Source organism: Pinus tabuliformis, chromosome 7, assembly GCF_031772625.1.
Source record: "Pinus tabuliformis cultivar Carrire ecotype Pingquan chromosome 7, CPIR1, whole genome shotgun sequence".
Classification (NCBI taxonomy): Eukaryota; Viridiplantae; Streptophyta; class Pinopsida; order Pinales; family Pinaceae; genus Pinus; species Pinus tabuliformis.
In genome coordinates this window covers 1,651,324,189-1,651,339,059 of record NC_142293.1, presented here as the reverse complement: position 1 = coordinate 1,651,339,059, position 14,871 = coordinate 1,651,324,189, and the positions used below count along the sequence as shown (strand labels likewise).

The window sequence follows — 14,871 nt, the reverse complement described above, 5'->3', positions numbered from 1 at the left end:
GGAAAAAATGATTAAAATACCTTGTTGTTGTAACAATCTTGGGTTGATTTTCAATATAAATTTAGACAAATGTCATTGGCTTAACAAAAAATAGACAAAAATATCTGATTCACTCTTTCAAAAAAACCTATCAACTTAAATATCAATATCATAAAATTTAAAATTAAAATAATAAATATAAATTTATCTTATTTTATAAAAAAAATAAAAACCCTAACATATATGATAAACAAATTCTAATCTCATTAAATTCTAAATTCATTAAATTCTAAATTTATTAAATACAGAACCATCTTAACAATTAATTAAAAAATTGAAATGATTTCATTACAACATTACATTTTAATGAATATACTTTTGTGGAATTCCTCCTAATACTTTCCCCATAACCCCTCTTGGACTTAGAGATGGATCTACCTTAATCCCTCTTGACCTCAACCATGGATCTATTTTGGTTATGAATACAAAAATATACCTTTTATAAAAAATAATCCAATATACTATGAGCAAAGTGGCTCCAAACATTGTGGGCCATGAGATGCGTAAAGAGACGTTGCTGTCGCCAACCTTTATTAGAGATATGCTCTGCACACAATGAAAATTTTATAAAGTTTTTGTCAATGATGTATACCACGGGTGGTTAGAGGATTTAATGATAATTTTTTCACTCAAAATTCAGTTGATTATTGAATAATACTGATAAAAAAAAATTATGTACAGCTAAGCCGGACTTAGACTTCCACTAGGTACAGCTAATCCGGACTTAGACTTCCACTTTTTTTTTTTCAGTACTAGATTTTTTTAGAAAGCTAGCATCAAAGCTGGAAGAGGTTAATTTCCCAAAAGTGCATTGCAGTTACAAACATTTAAGCCTGAATCCTCTGCTGCGCCAGCCATGAGTTGAAATTTCCAAAAGGGATGTTGCACAAAATTGTGGATCTCGAAGATATTAATAATTTTATGGCCTGATAGTTAAACCCGAATTTAATCTTCAAATAATGAGAATCATGTAGATGTTAGCGGAAATGAGCCTAACCATTCAGAACACAAATCCATGCATTTCTGAACATATTTTCGTAATTTCGTAAAAGTAAAAACTATATTACAGATTTGGGTAATCACAGAAGAAGCAGTCCGTTACAGGGATTATACAGATCACGCATCGATTCCCATAAACAGCTCCCTGATTTTCAAGACTTCTAATTACAGAGGAATAAGTCCGTTACAGGGATTATCCAGATCACGCATCGATTCCCATAAACAGCTCCCTAATTTTCAAGACTTCCGAAAAGATTACGGGACCTGCAGAGAAAACCTTTAACACTCCGCTGACGCAAATCTTTCATTATCGCCCTCCGCCCTGAAGCCACTGACAGCAGGAAAAGTAGGGCAAAGGCCATCCAGGAGCTCGCCATTACTGAGACTGCGCTCTTCTGCGATTGGCCGCAGTGTTTTCTCCAAGGGCCACCGTCTTCCCACACATACTCTCCGAGGAGGGGCGATTTCTAGCCACTTCTTATCAGTTGTTACCGTCGTCTTCGGAATCGCCATTACCAGACTCACTTTGCAGGGAGAATACAATCTTGAAACGAAAACCCTAACGACCACCAAATCCTAAGGACAGCAGCTGGGCAAACTGCAATCCGAGACGAATTAGAGTGCTTTAGTAAAGTGAAAATCGGTTGCAAGCCAGAGGAGCTAAATCAGATCCGAATTCTTGAGCTGTGATTCCTGATGATGAGTGTGTTATGGTGTGGATTTAAAGGGCAGATGGGTTGCTTCCGTTTAACGCTTCTCCAAAACTCCTTCCTACGCAGTTTCGCTGGATCTTGGATGCCGCGTGGGCACCTCTAAAAGCTTCTCAGGAATATTCCTACCCACCGCAAGGAGTAGGCACCAGGCGTGTTCGGAACGTCAAGTGTGTTGTCCTTTTCAGTAGGATATTTGATAAATTTGATGTGTTTGCTTCAACAGATTCGGCTCATGTGGACCCAAATCGGATTTGGAACGTGAAAAACGATGCGCATCTGTCGTTCTACATATACACGTTGCTGCATTGTGATGCAAATGCCAATTGTGTGGTACGTTTTGTTCAACGGTGCAGCTTTATGATTGGACTCCCTAAACGTCAAGAACTGTAAACACCTCCATCAACAAATCCTCTATCTCCAATTGTTTTCTTCCACGCCCTTGCTTTATCCCACAACTTTATTTTCTTTTCGGATTAATGATTTGACCTTAATCTTTTCTCCATTTGCCTTTTATGATGAATGTCCTCACAACATTAATGTTGTTGTCTTACATCCCCTCTATGGAGGGTTGGGTGAAGATGTTAACAAGGAGTGGTGGAAAAACCCCTCCACCCATTGCAAGCACATTAATGTAGAAGGTATTGGTATTAACCTATAATAATATTAGGAGATAATATTTATAGCAAAATTGTATTGTTCTCTTAAAACTAAAGGGCAAATGAAAGGTTATTATCAACGTGTCCAAGTTAGAGGTGGATGATGTTTAGATTCCTACCTATTAGCTAAAAAATTAGAATACTTTTGCGGTAAAATTGTATTAGAATATTTTTGAGGTAAAATTGTATTAGTAATAATATTGTTGAGTTGAAATTGTATTAGAATATTTTTGAGGTAAAATTGTATTAGTAATAATATTGTTGAGTTGAAATTGTATTTTTGAGGTAAAATTATATTTCTAATTTGTGGATATTTTTTGTACCGTGGTTCAAGTGGATTTTTTCAAATTTCTACTCATTTCTAATTTTAATTTAGAGATGTTTTTTATAAATTTTATAGAAATTTTAACAAATAAATTTAAAGAAAAATTATATTTAAAATGAAGTATTAATTTTAAAAGAAAATGTTTTTATTAATTTTTGTGGAATTTTTTTCTATTAAGGGATATTATATGTATGTGGTCTTATTATAAGTGATGCAATTAGTACAAATTCTAGCATATTACTGTAACATGTGGGAGGATACATGCTAACTATTCAATATAGTGTTTAGTAATGCTAGCAAGAAATTTTCCTGTTGTTTTTTATTCTTTTAAAAAAATTAGTCCAAAATAACTTGATTGTCTCCTTTAGATTATCATACTCTTTAATGGAGAACTTTACTCTAGATATTACATTAAATATATTAGAGTTGAAAGCGGAGTAATCTATTATTGTGAGTGTTGTGCACGATATTTGGATGTTTATGGTAGCAAATGTTATTATTATATATGGATGATTAACTCTTCACTGATCATCCCTAGCCAATGCTTACAAGTATCATCCTCCGTGGATGATTGTTAGGGTTTCCCTTGGTGGCTAATTGTTGATGAATTACACCTTAGTATGTGTTGTACTCTTTTCTAGCAATTAGTAAACTTTGCATTGCATACTAACTACCCTCTTACTAGACTTGGGTGTTTTATATGTTTGGGTGGACTCTTTTTGGAATAGTCATTGATTAGATATTTACTAGGTTTGAGAGGTGTAATCTTATGAATATATCTTTCATGACTTGTTATGAGTAATCTTTAGTTGATATGATGTCAATATAATTAGAAACATTATGATTTGTTGATACTTTAGTCTAGTTGACACATTATGATGTGTTGATACTTTAGTCTAGTTGACCGGATATGGTACTCTCCACTTACCATCTCCTTATAATTTCTTCTACTAAGGGTTGAGTATGATGAAACTAGGCATTCAATTACCTATTTTTTTTATAGGGACTAATATTTTCTAATTAATCAATGATATCATTAAAGGTTTTTTGTAAAAGTTTGATTATAAAGGCGCAAACGCCAAACCTGAAAGTACCTAACATATGCCACAACAAGAGCACCCATGACGAGCGAGAGATCTTGTTTATGCCCCCTCCCCACAATAGCCCCAACTCTTGGAATCAAAGTGCTTCTCTTGCTCACAGAGTCTCACAATCATGCAACTTTCGTGCCTTCCTGCAACACCATGAACACAAAGACCTCACCTTCTAAACTTCTATACATACATATGCATTCTTAGCTAAAACGTTTAAGATTTATTTTAAAAATAATTATATATATTTTATTTTTAATTAAATTAATGTTAAATCTCAAACGTATTTTCTTAGTTAACCTTTAATTTTTTACATTTTTAATTAAATTGAGATCCTACTAATACATATATATAATTAATAATGTAACTTAAAATTAATATATATCCTCAATCGTTTTTTAAAACATTCCGTTATTTTTTCCACGTGTATTCTTCCAGGGAATAACGTTGTCTCCCGAGTCCCATATATTAACGGAGAAGTTCTCCTAACAACTCATGACCGAGTAACAAATATGATAATAATAAAATAATTTAGAGATGATCAATCCATACTTGGGCCATGATTGTAAGGTGATGTGTGTAATGTTGACCTTTTAGAACCCATTTTCACACCAATTAAAGTTGTGCTTTCACGCTAAAATCATTTGAGTTTCAAATTGAAAGTGAGCTTCCTCTCTCATTTATGTTGCACGTTACGATCGAGTAGTAATGGAGATCTTTTTAATTTCATTCATCATTGGATTAAAAGATTCAAGATGATTTCTTGAGAGTATAGACATGGATATTTAATCTAAAATCTAAATTTTGGGATAGCGGTGCAGTTAGCTTTTTAAGCGAAATTTTTTAATTAACATTAAGGGATAAATAAATAAATTTTTTATTTTTATTTTTTATTTTATTTTTAATTAAATAAAAATATAATTCAAAAATTTTAATTTTATATAATAAAGAAAATAGCAACCATTTATCTTAAATGTGTAAGTTAATATAGTTGAAATAATATTATATTTATATATTTAAATATATTAAATATAATGATTATATATATAATTTTTTATAATTTAATTTTATAAAATATGTTTTTAAGATGAAAAGAATATTATTTAACCTAGGTTAAATATATAAATTATTAGTTAATATAAGAAGGTTAATGTTCCAAAAAAAATTATACGCAATGTGACACTAATGCATATTATATTTTTATATACATAAATTGATATTTATGTATATTGAATACAATGTGCATGGTATTAGTATAAAAAGAATTCCGCTGGCACTTTTCAACCTAAATATTAATTATAATTAATGCACCATGAATTACTTTAAAAATATTATGGAATACATCATAAATATATAGTCATGTTTAAAACTTTTTTAACAATTAAATAAAAATTATACATTTTATGATGATGATGATTATTACTATAAACTAAGTTCTATATGGTAGGCAAGAGATTAATATGAATTCTTTAACATTTTATTTCTATGCTCAAAGAAAAGTGAGAGAAGTATTCTCATATTATTATAGTTTTATTGAAGTAAATGGTCAAGAAGGTTGGTAATGTGACTAGTATTTGGAAAATTAGATTAAATGTAGGTATAAGAAGGACAATCTAAAAGAAAGTGTTTTTCATCTTCAACTTTCTCAAGCTCGCATAGGTAACAAACTATTTCATCCCATGGCATTTTGGGAATTGACCATTGCCGAGTTTCATTACCAAGCTCATGGAAGTTACTTCTAATCTTGGAAATGTTCATTTTCTTCTTAATACTAATCAATACAGAGAAATAATTTTGGTTTTCAAGATTGGGGTTGATCACCTTCTCATAATATCATAATTTCCTATTTCTCTCTAGTTCTTTATTTACGGACGAATTCTCCTTAAATTTCGAAGTAATAATATTTTTAATATGATCCATATTCTACAATATGTGTTAAAAAATGTAGCAAGAAAGTCTCAATTTGACTTTAGCCTTACTCAAATTGAATAAATGAAATTTCCACATCAAGACAACCTTGAGGTAGTTAACTAGTGTGACATGGATCTTTTTACTTAGTTAGCTTAGTAAATTCGAGTTAGAGGGCTTGGAATTCACTTATGCATGTGTGATTTCTAAATTTTAGTAATCTAGTTCAATTATTTTCAGTTGTATTCAGGACCTCTAACTTTGATCAATTGAAGGTCACTGGTGTAGTGGGACAACAATCTAAGTCATAGGTCTATTGGTTAACTAATCAATCAACCCAAAATAGCTAGTGCACGCAAGGAATTCAAATTCCTCAGCTGAAGTGGAGATGACAAGGTAGTGTAACATCAATAGTAAACTAGTTTTGAGTGTACAGGTGTTGCATGTCGTAAGTGATCAATCCTTGGGAATTGCGCAATCAATTTACAGGAAATTCTTATCTTTTAGGAGCCAATTTCCTTAGGATTTGTGCAAGGAAATAAGAGGCTTGGTGCGAAAATAATTGGCTAAGTGTTGGCTAGAGTTTTTCATTGAGTAGATAGAACAATTATTCTTTTACAGGTTGAGCTCAGAGCTGGAGCTAGCAATTGTGATAGTTTCTTTATCCAACTAATTAATGCAAAAAGGCTTGAGGGGTTCTTCTCCCAGTTGGGTTCCCTTAGAAATCATTGTGTAATTGTGGTTTTTCTTGTTGCATGTCTCTGCATGTTGTTCTAAATTGTGATTTTCATTTCGTGGATCAATAGAGTGGAATTGTGTCTTTTGTTTCAAATTTCATAAAGTGGAAGGATCAATTGGAAGCAATGCTCGATGACAATGGTGTGTTAAAATATGTGAAATTTGATATTATAAAACCTCCAAAGTCGAATGCACATCAACTAACCCAATGGAAGCAAGATGTTGCAAAGGCCAGAAGAAATATTTTGGAAGGCGTGAGAGACCATGGTTGAAAGCATGAAGATGGGTTACACTTTTGAGCCAAATGTGGCAATTAAATTTCAAGTTTTTCTTCTTTTATCGAATTGAAGCCCTAAATTCATATAAGCACTAGGAATTTTGATTCGAAGTAAAAAGACAAATTGTGGAGAAATTTTTGTTGTCCTAATAATATTTTTTGCAAAAGTATTTAGTATCATTAAATTATGTGCTTGTCCCTGCAAATTTTCACACATCTTAAGAGGTATGAGTGTGTTCACCTAGTATAACTTAGTCTAAAATGTGTAATATATATATATATATATATATATATATATATATATATATATATATATATATATATATATATATATATATATATGAGCATGATATACACCGCGAGAGCTAAGTTTTTCCTATTAAAATTTATTTTTTTATGTAAAACTATATTTTTTATTATTTTTCGAAGTTGCCTAAATAATATTTCAATTGCATTTTGTAGAGACATCTGTTCATGAAAGGGTTTTTTCAACTATTTAAATAAATTGAAAAACGAAAATTACCCTTTTGAAGAGGACTTGTAAACCAAGATAGTAATAGTTTTTGAAAAAATTTCATTGTCTATATTTTAGGATATTGATTTTTTATTCAACCGCTTTAAAATAGTTCAAAAAGATTTCAAGCATTATGTTTAAAAGAAATTAGATGAAAAATATCACATGAATTCGAAAATGTCAAACTCATATACCATTGGATAGAGGATTTCTTCATGAATCCAACGTAATCAACTCCACTATCTCGGGACAAATTCAGCCCTACGTAGGCTAGGGTACAAAATGGAATTGCAAAAAATTTGACAGAAAAAATACTGAAATTGTTGATTTTAAGACTTACAAGGCTCCATCGAGCCATTTACATGATTAATGAGATCTCGATCGAACTGGTTAAATAGTTAACTTCAATAAAAATAAATCAAAATATTTACTAATTACTATATATTACACTACTTTAAAAGATATCAAATTTTATTAAAAAAAAAAATATTATATATATATATATATATATATATATATATATTTATATTTATATTTATATTTTCAAAAGTAAATAGTTCAATATATATTATTTATTATTCTATTGCAAATTAGATATCGATAGAGTTGAAACATAATAAATTATAATATTATTATTATATCCAAGGATATTTTATATCATTCATTAATACATACATCGATGCTATGTCAGGGGTAACATAAGCGTGTGTCATTCACATTGTAACCAGGAATGGATATGTATCCTCTGTTTTATTTAATATGTATATATATAATTCTCCATCAACATTCCATTATTTCCACGTGTATTCTTCCCTATATTAACGGATAAACTTGCTAGCCATATATTAGTGATGTTTTCCAACTCATTACTCATGAACAAATATGATAATAATGAAATATTTTAGAGATCGCCAATGCATAGCAGTTTTTAGATATCAAAATCATTGGGAAGATGAAGAGGATATTTTTTTATGCTTTAAAAATAAGCAACGTGAGGTTTACAAAGTAGGGATACAATGTTTTGATTAAGGAAAATATGATTTTTGAATTAAAATAGTGGTTTAATTTAATTTTTTTTATAGTTTTTAAAGAAAATTTTCTTTTTGGATGTTTTAGCAAAAAAATGGATGGAAAGATTTTCGATTATGTGTTTTATGTTGTGAATAGTTAATCTATTGATCATTTATTTATTTATTCTTTTTTTGTGAAGACTATTTGGAATAGGTTTTGTAAATTCTAAAAATAAAAGGTTGGTGGTTTGGGAACTTTGTGGAAGAAAGTTTGTGGCTTTGGGTTTAGAGATTTAATTAGTCTCGTTCTAAATTTTTCCCCATATTTGAGATGCCCGACATTCATTTAGGGATAAACACATTTCTTTTTCAAAATGATATTGTATGCTCAACAATGATTGTACATAATTCTAGAGTTTCTTTTCTAGAACAAATTAAGTCCTTGAAATTGAAGAAGACAAAAAGTATAGGGGAACTAGTGCTATCTAAAAGAAATATATGGGTTTCTTTGATGTTGCCTCTCAAAAGGAAAATTGTGGGGTTGGTGTTGTCATTCTATTCCCTCATAATGTGGTTCTAAAATGTAAGATGAGAATTGGAAGTGGTACAAACTTTGTTGCTGAGTTGATTGCTCTGTTGTGTGCTTAGAGGTTAGATTTGTGGAAGCAACTAAAGGTTTTTAAATTGACTGGTGACCCCAAAATAATACTGGACTAGTTCAATGAAAAGGTGGATCATATAATCCTTCAGTTGGAATTATGGAAAAGGAGGATATGACAATCACAATAATAGTTTGATGATCTTGAGATCCTTCACTATTACAGGAGCACAATGTTCTAATAGATTTACCCTCAAAGGAAGCTTTACTTTTGAATGTTGGCACTTGTAGTGATTCACAATTCCATAGTGATGTTTTATCATCAGTCATTTCCTTTAATCTCTTTAATCTTTATTTTCTAGTGACAAGTTAATGGTTCTTTTTTATGTATAACTGAAGCATATTTTGAATAATAAGCTACAATACATTCAATATATTATAGTTTTTACTTTCTATTCTAGAAATATCAAAAATATGTTTGTTTAAAAAAAATGAAAAATCCATAAAAGAGCCATGATTGTAAGATCATGCATGCAAAATTCGCCTTTTAGAACACACTTTCACACTAATTAATCATATATCTTCAAATTAAAGTTGAGCTTCCTTTCTCCTTTATGTTGCAATTTACAATACAGTAGCGGTAGTAGTAATGGAGACACCTTTAATTTCATTCATTAATGAATAAATATTCAAAGATGATTGGTTGACATTATGCACATAGACATTCTAATGATGATTCCTGGACATTATGGGCATGGACATTTAATCCACAAGACAATCCACAAGACTTTTTGGGTGCTTTAGGTGAATTTTTTTTAATTTAAATTAATGAAAAATATATTATTTTTATTAATTTTACCATTAGTTTAAATTGAAATAAATTTAAAATATTAATCATTTTAATTAGTTATATTATGTTTAAAAATTATATTAATATTTAAACATAAATTTAGAGAATAAAAATCATTTATCTTAATCATATAAATTAAATTTAACTGGTACAATATTAAATTTAATTAATACAAAAAAAAATCTCATATAAAAATTTAGTGTCTATCTTAACTATGATTTTAAAATTATATATATATATATATAGAAAGAAAAAATATTTTTTTAATATAATATAAATGAATCAACTCTTAACATATATATAAACATTAATACTTTATAAAACATACTATATTAAATTAAATTAATTTATATCAGTTAAAAAATATTTTACAACTAAAAACTCTATAATACCACATAAAGAGAAAGTAACATTAATACACATTATATTATTATATACATAAAGTAACACTATTACATACAATGTACATCATATTAATATTAATGTTAACAAATTAAAAATACATAGGTGAGAAAAAAAGAGTATAATATAGCATGGAATTAGTATTATTATATAAATAAAATAACACTAATACACATTAAATACATTATGTATAATAATAAAATATTTTAAAATTTAAAAAAAATAGTAAATATATGTTAAATACATCACTAAACAATTGAATAAAAAATTCTATATTCCACACTATTCGTTTATGGTTGCGATGTAAATGGTTTAATTGTTAGTCAATTGTTGTGAATATACAACCATTTAAATGTGTCAAAGTACAATAGACTGAAAAAAAATTATTCAATGAAAAAATTTATTCAATTAAATTTTTATTTTTATTATTTAACATGACATTTAATATGTTTAAACACTACTAATTTTTCATTTCCATATAATTATCAAAACACTAATATTCTTTGTTAGGATATAATTGTCAAAATATCATGACATCCAACATCTTTAAACACGAATATGGTTTTATTTTCATATAATTGTCAAAACACCAATACTCTTTGTTTTTTCTTTTTCAGAGAGAAAAATCTTCATAGAATTATATTGAGGCAATATAAAGAGTACATAAGATATGACAAGGATCAGAAACCTTGCAAGCATATAAATCAAAATCTTGCAGCCATAGGATATCCCAGAGGGGATCAACACTACATCATACCAAAATCAGTGCAAAAAGGTCTTATCAAAGGCAAGATCAGCAGCTGTCTTATACATATATAGCAAAAGGAGACTATCTGAAATACAGGTAAACAGATGGATGAAAAGAAAAAAGGATCATATTCCCGGGATGAAAAAGTCCTCGATGAGACAGGAACGATCACCAACAGAAACCATCATAGACCAAGAACCCGGCGCCATAGACAGACCCTTCTTCGACAAACGGTCAGCTTGATCATTTTGGGAGCGAGGGATGTGGTGAATTGAGCGTTGTTTCATATTTGTCCAGAAATACATGATCCTGTTTAACCACCCAGACAAATGAGGACAACTGATGTGGCAAGCTCCCCTTACATGGTCAATCATTGATTTTGAATCACCAAAAATTGAAATGCTCTGAATGTCAAAAAATACATAGAAGGCAAGCAGTCCTGCAAGAGACCTCGCCTCGGCCAAGCTGTTTGAGCCAATCCCACCATTCCAGGATAGAAAGTATTGCAGCTTCTCGTCCATAATAATGTGGACCCCACATCCACAAATATTATTTTGCTCGGCCTCATCGAAAAAAGCACAGGGAGTAGCAAAGGAAGTATCATCAACCTCTTTTTTGCAATCCTTTTTCATCTTGGCCTTTTTCACAGGCACCATATCATGAAAGGCCACTATGTGATGCAGGGATGACTTTAGAGGCTCTTTGGAATCTTGGAAGATCTTGGCATTCCTCCATTTCCATAAGCACCACAAGGCAATAATAAACAGAGATCGCCAAGAGTGCTTTTGCTCGCTCCACCATTGAAAAGCAACCTGAACTGAAACAAAGACAACGTAAGGAAAACCATAAAACAGAGATAGTTCATACCAGATCTGAAGAGAGGAGTTGCATTGGAAGAACATATGGAGATTAGATTCCTCCGCAGCTTCGCACATAGAACATCTGCTCAGGCCATGCCAGCTTCTCTTCCTCAAATTTTCCTAAGGCAGATTCCTGTTGTTGAATACCAGCCACGAGAACAGAATCATTTTGAGAGGGCATCCCGATTTCCATAAGCACGGGGGATATAGAGAACTGGAGCTTGGACCCTTTGAAGAGATCATATCTGCATAGATGTCTTTAACACGAGCAAGCAACTTTGCATTTGGAACGATCCATATAATATGGTCGTCAGTCCCAGAGCGATGGAGACCCAAACTACATAAGGCTTCTTTTACCGATTTCCAGACCGGAAGCAGCGGGCCTGGCAGATGAAGATCGAGGCCATCTTTCCATAAAGGGATGGGACCGCTCCAGGATGAAATTAATTTATCCCATGTAAAGCAACCGTTCCTGTGAAGAAAAAATAATAGGTTTTCAGGGAAAACACACATTCCCGACCACCCACAAAGGAGTCGATACCAATTAAGATTCGGGAGCGAGAGAAGAGATTGTTGCCATATAAGTTATCTTCTGCTTTTGTTTTAGGTAATTAAATTTATTTCTTCTTGAGCAATTTTACATCGTGCATTCTTTTTACTCATTAAAAATTAACAATTTATGAATGGAAATTTTAATTTTGATAAAATAAAATAAAATGAAATGAATTATATTTCATTTACGTTTATATAATTATAATTACAGTTTTCAATTAAATTGTATTATATACTTTTTTTTATTTTGAGAAATATGGTTTTTAGAATTTTAATTTCATTATAACTATTAAACAAAAAATTATAAGAATTTAACCATTGTAGAATATCCACAATATTTTTAATAGTATTTAAAATATAGAGTTGAGATTTATTTCAAAAGTAATTATATCTTATTTTCTTTTCAATTTAATTAAAAAATATATCACCAATTCTTATTGTTATACTATATTTTCTCTTTGGATGTGTTTTCAAAAATATATGTGTTTGACTCATATCTTAATTCTTTTTATAATTAATGATAATAATAAATTTTTTAAATGAATTTATAATTTAGTTATTTTTTAAATCTTGATAATGCTAGATGTTTGAACCTTAGTATCTACTATAGAATGTTATCCATTATTATTTACTAATCATTTAATAACAATAAATTTAAATATATTGAATTTAATAAAAAAATGTTATGTAACATTAATAATAACCCATTAATTTTAACTTAAATAATATTTAAATATATTAAATTTAATAAAAAATGTTATAGAATATTAATAATAACCAATTAATTCTAAATTAAATAATAATATGTAACTCCATAAATTAAAGTATGAAATCCAAATATTTAAAATTAAATATAATAAATATCAATATCATTAAATTTTAAAAACTGAAATAATAAATATAAATATTATTCTATAAATAAATTTATTTAAGACACAAACCACTAAACTATCAATTAAAAAAAATGAAATATTTTCATTACATCATAATATTTTAAAAAATTTATTTAAAACACAAACCACTAAAGTATCAATTAAAAAAAGTGAAATAATTTCATTACATCATAACGTTTTATAATAAAAAATATACTTTTGTAAAGTTCCTATGAATCCTTTCCCCATAATCCCTCTTGACCTGAAACATGGATCTCCCTTTGTTAGGGATATAAGTATACATTTTATAAAAAATAATCCATAATACATTTATTTCAGTTGTTTAAAAGATAATCCATAATTAAGTCAAATAGCTTTTTACACGTTATAGGAAAAGTGGCTCCAAACATTGTGGGCCATGTTGAGATAGAGAGACATTACTGTTGCATGCCCTCGACACAACAAAAATTTAGATTATAATATCTGTTACAAATATCAGAAGACAACCAATAGACCATAAAAGAAATTGTTGTAAAGTTTGCCTCTAATTTGTGTATTAGAACACATATTGAAGCCAGAGATGTAACCACGGTGCTCAAAAATACCATACAGAAACGTTATCAAAGGATGATATGGGCGTTTACTTGGATTTAAATTTCGTATATATTTTTCCCAGGAAAAAAAGAAAAACTGTAAATTGGCATCAAAGTTCAAATCCTCTGTTGCGCCTGAAACACAGCCAGCGATGGGTTGAAATTTCCACCATGGATGTTGCACAAAATTGTCGATCCTGAAGATCTTAGTAATTTAATGGCTTCATAATTAAACCCCAATTTAGTCTCCAAATAATGCCAATCATATAGATGTCAGCGGAAATGAGCCTAACCCATTCAGAACACAATACCACGTATTTCTGAATATATTTTCTAATTTCGTAAGAGTAAAAAATATGTTACAACTTTGGGTAATTACAGCAGAATAAGGCCGTTACAGACGGATTATCCAGATCACGCATCGATTCCTACAAACAGCTCCCTGATTTTCAAGACTTCCAAAAGGATTTCGGGACCTGTAGAAGAAAAACTTTAACACTCTGCTGACCGAAATCTTTCATTATCGCCCTCCGCCTTGAAACCACTGACCGCAGGAAAAGTAGGGCGAAGGCCATCCATCAGCTCGCCATTACTGAGACTGCACTCTTCTGCGATTGGCCGCAGTGTTTTCTCCAAAGGCCGCCGTCTTCCCACACATACTCTCCGCGGAGGGGCAATTTCTAGCCACTTCTTATCAGTTGTTACAGTCGTCTTCTGAATCGCCATTACCAGACACTCACTTTGTATGGAGAAAACAATTTTGAAACGAAAACCCTAATAACTACCAAGCCCTAAGGACAGCAGCTGGGCAAACTGCAATCCGAGACGAATTATAGTGCTTTAGTAAAGTGAAAATCGGTTGCAAGCCAGAGGAGCTAAATCAGATACGAATTCTTGAGCTGAGATTCCTGATGATGAGTGTGTTATGGTGTGGATTTAAAGGGCGGATGGGTTGCTTCCGTTTAACGGGTATCCAAAACTCCTTCCTCCGCAGTTTCGCCGGATCTTGGATGCCGCGTGGGCACCTCTAGAAGCTTCTCAGGAATATTCCTACCAACCGCAAAGATTAGGCACTACGCGTGTTTCGAACGTGAAGTGTATCGTCCTTTTCAGTAGGATATTTTTG

At 30.6% G+C, this 14,871-nt stretch overlaps 2 protein-coding genes across 2 annotated transcripts; both read right to left on the bottom strand.

Annotated features, from left to right (window-relative positions):
• Positions 1-1,055: 1,055 nt before the first annotated feature.
• LOC149254755 (uncharacterized) lies at positions 1,056-1,806 on the bottom strand. Its single transcript, XM_089457086.1, has one exon. The coding sequence runs from the start codon at positions 1,549-1,551 to the stop codon at positions 1,318-1,320; it is 234 nt and encodes a 77-aa protein (XP_089313212.1). The 5' UTR covers positions 1,552-1,806; the 3' UTR covers positions 1,056-1,317.
• A 12,256-nt stretch (positions 1,807-14,062) lies between these two features.
• On the bottom strand, positions 14,063-14,670 carry LOC149254754 (uncharacterized). The gene has a single exon (XM_089457085.1). The coding sequence runs from the start codon at positions 14,469-14,471 to the stop codon at positions 14,238-14,240; it is 234 nt and encodes a 77-aa protein (XP_089313211.1). The 5' UTR covers positions 14,472-14,670; the 3' UTR covers positions 14,063-14,237.
• Between the last annotated feature and the right edge of the window lie 201 nt (positions 14,671-14,871).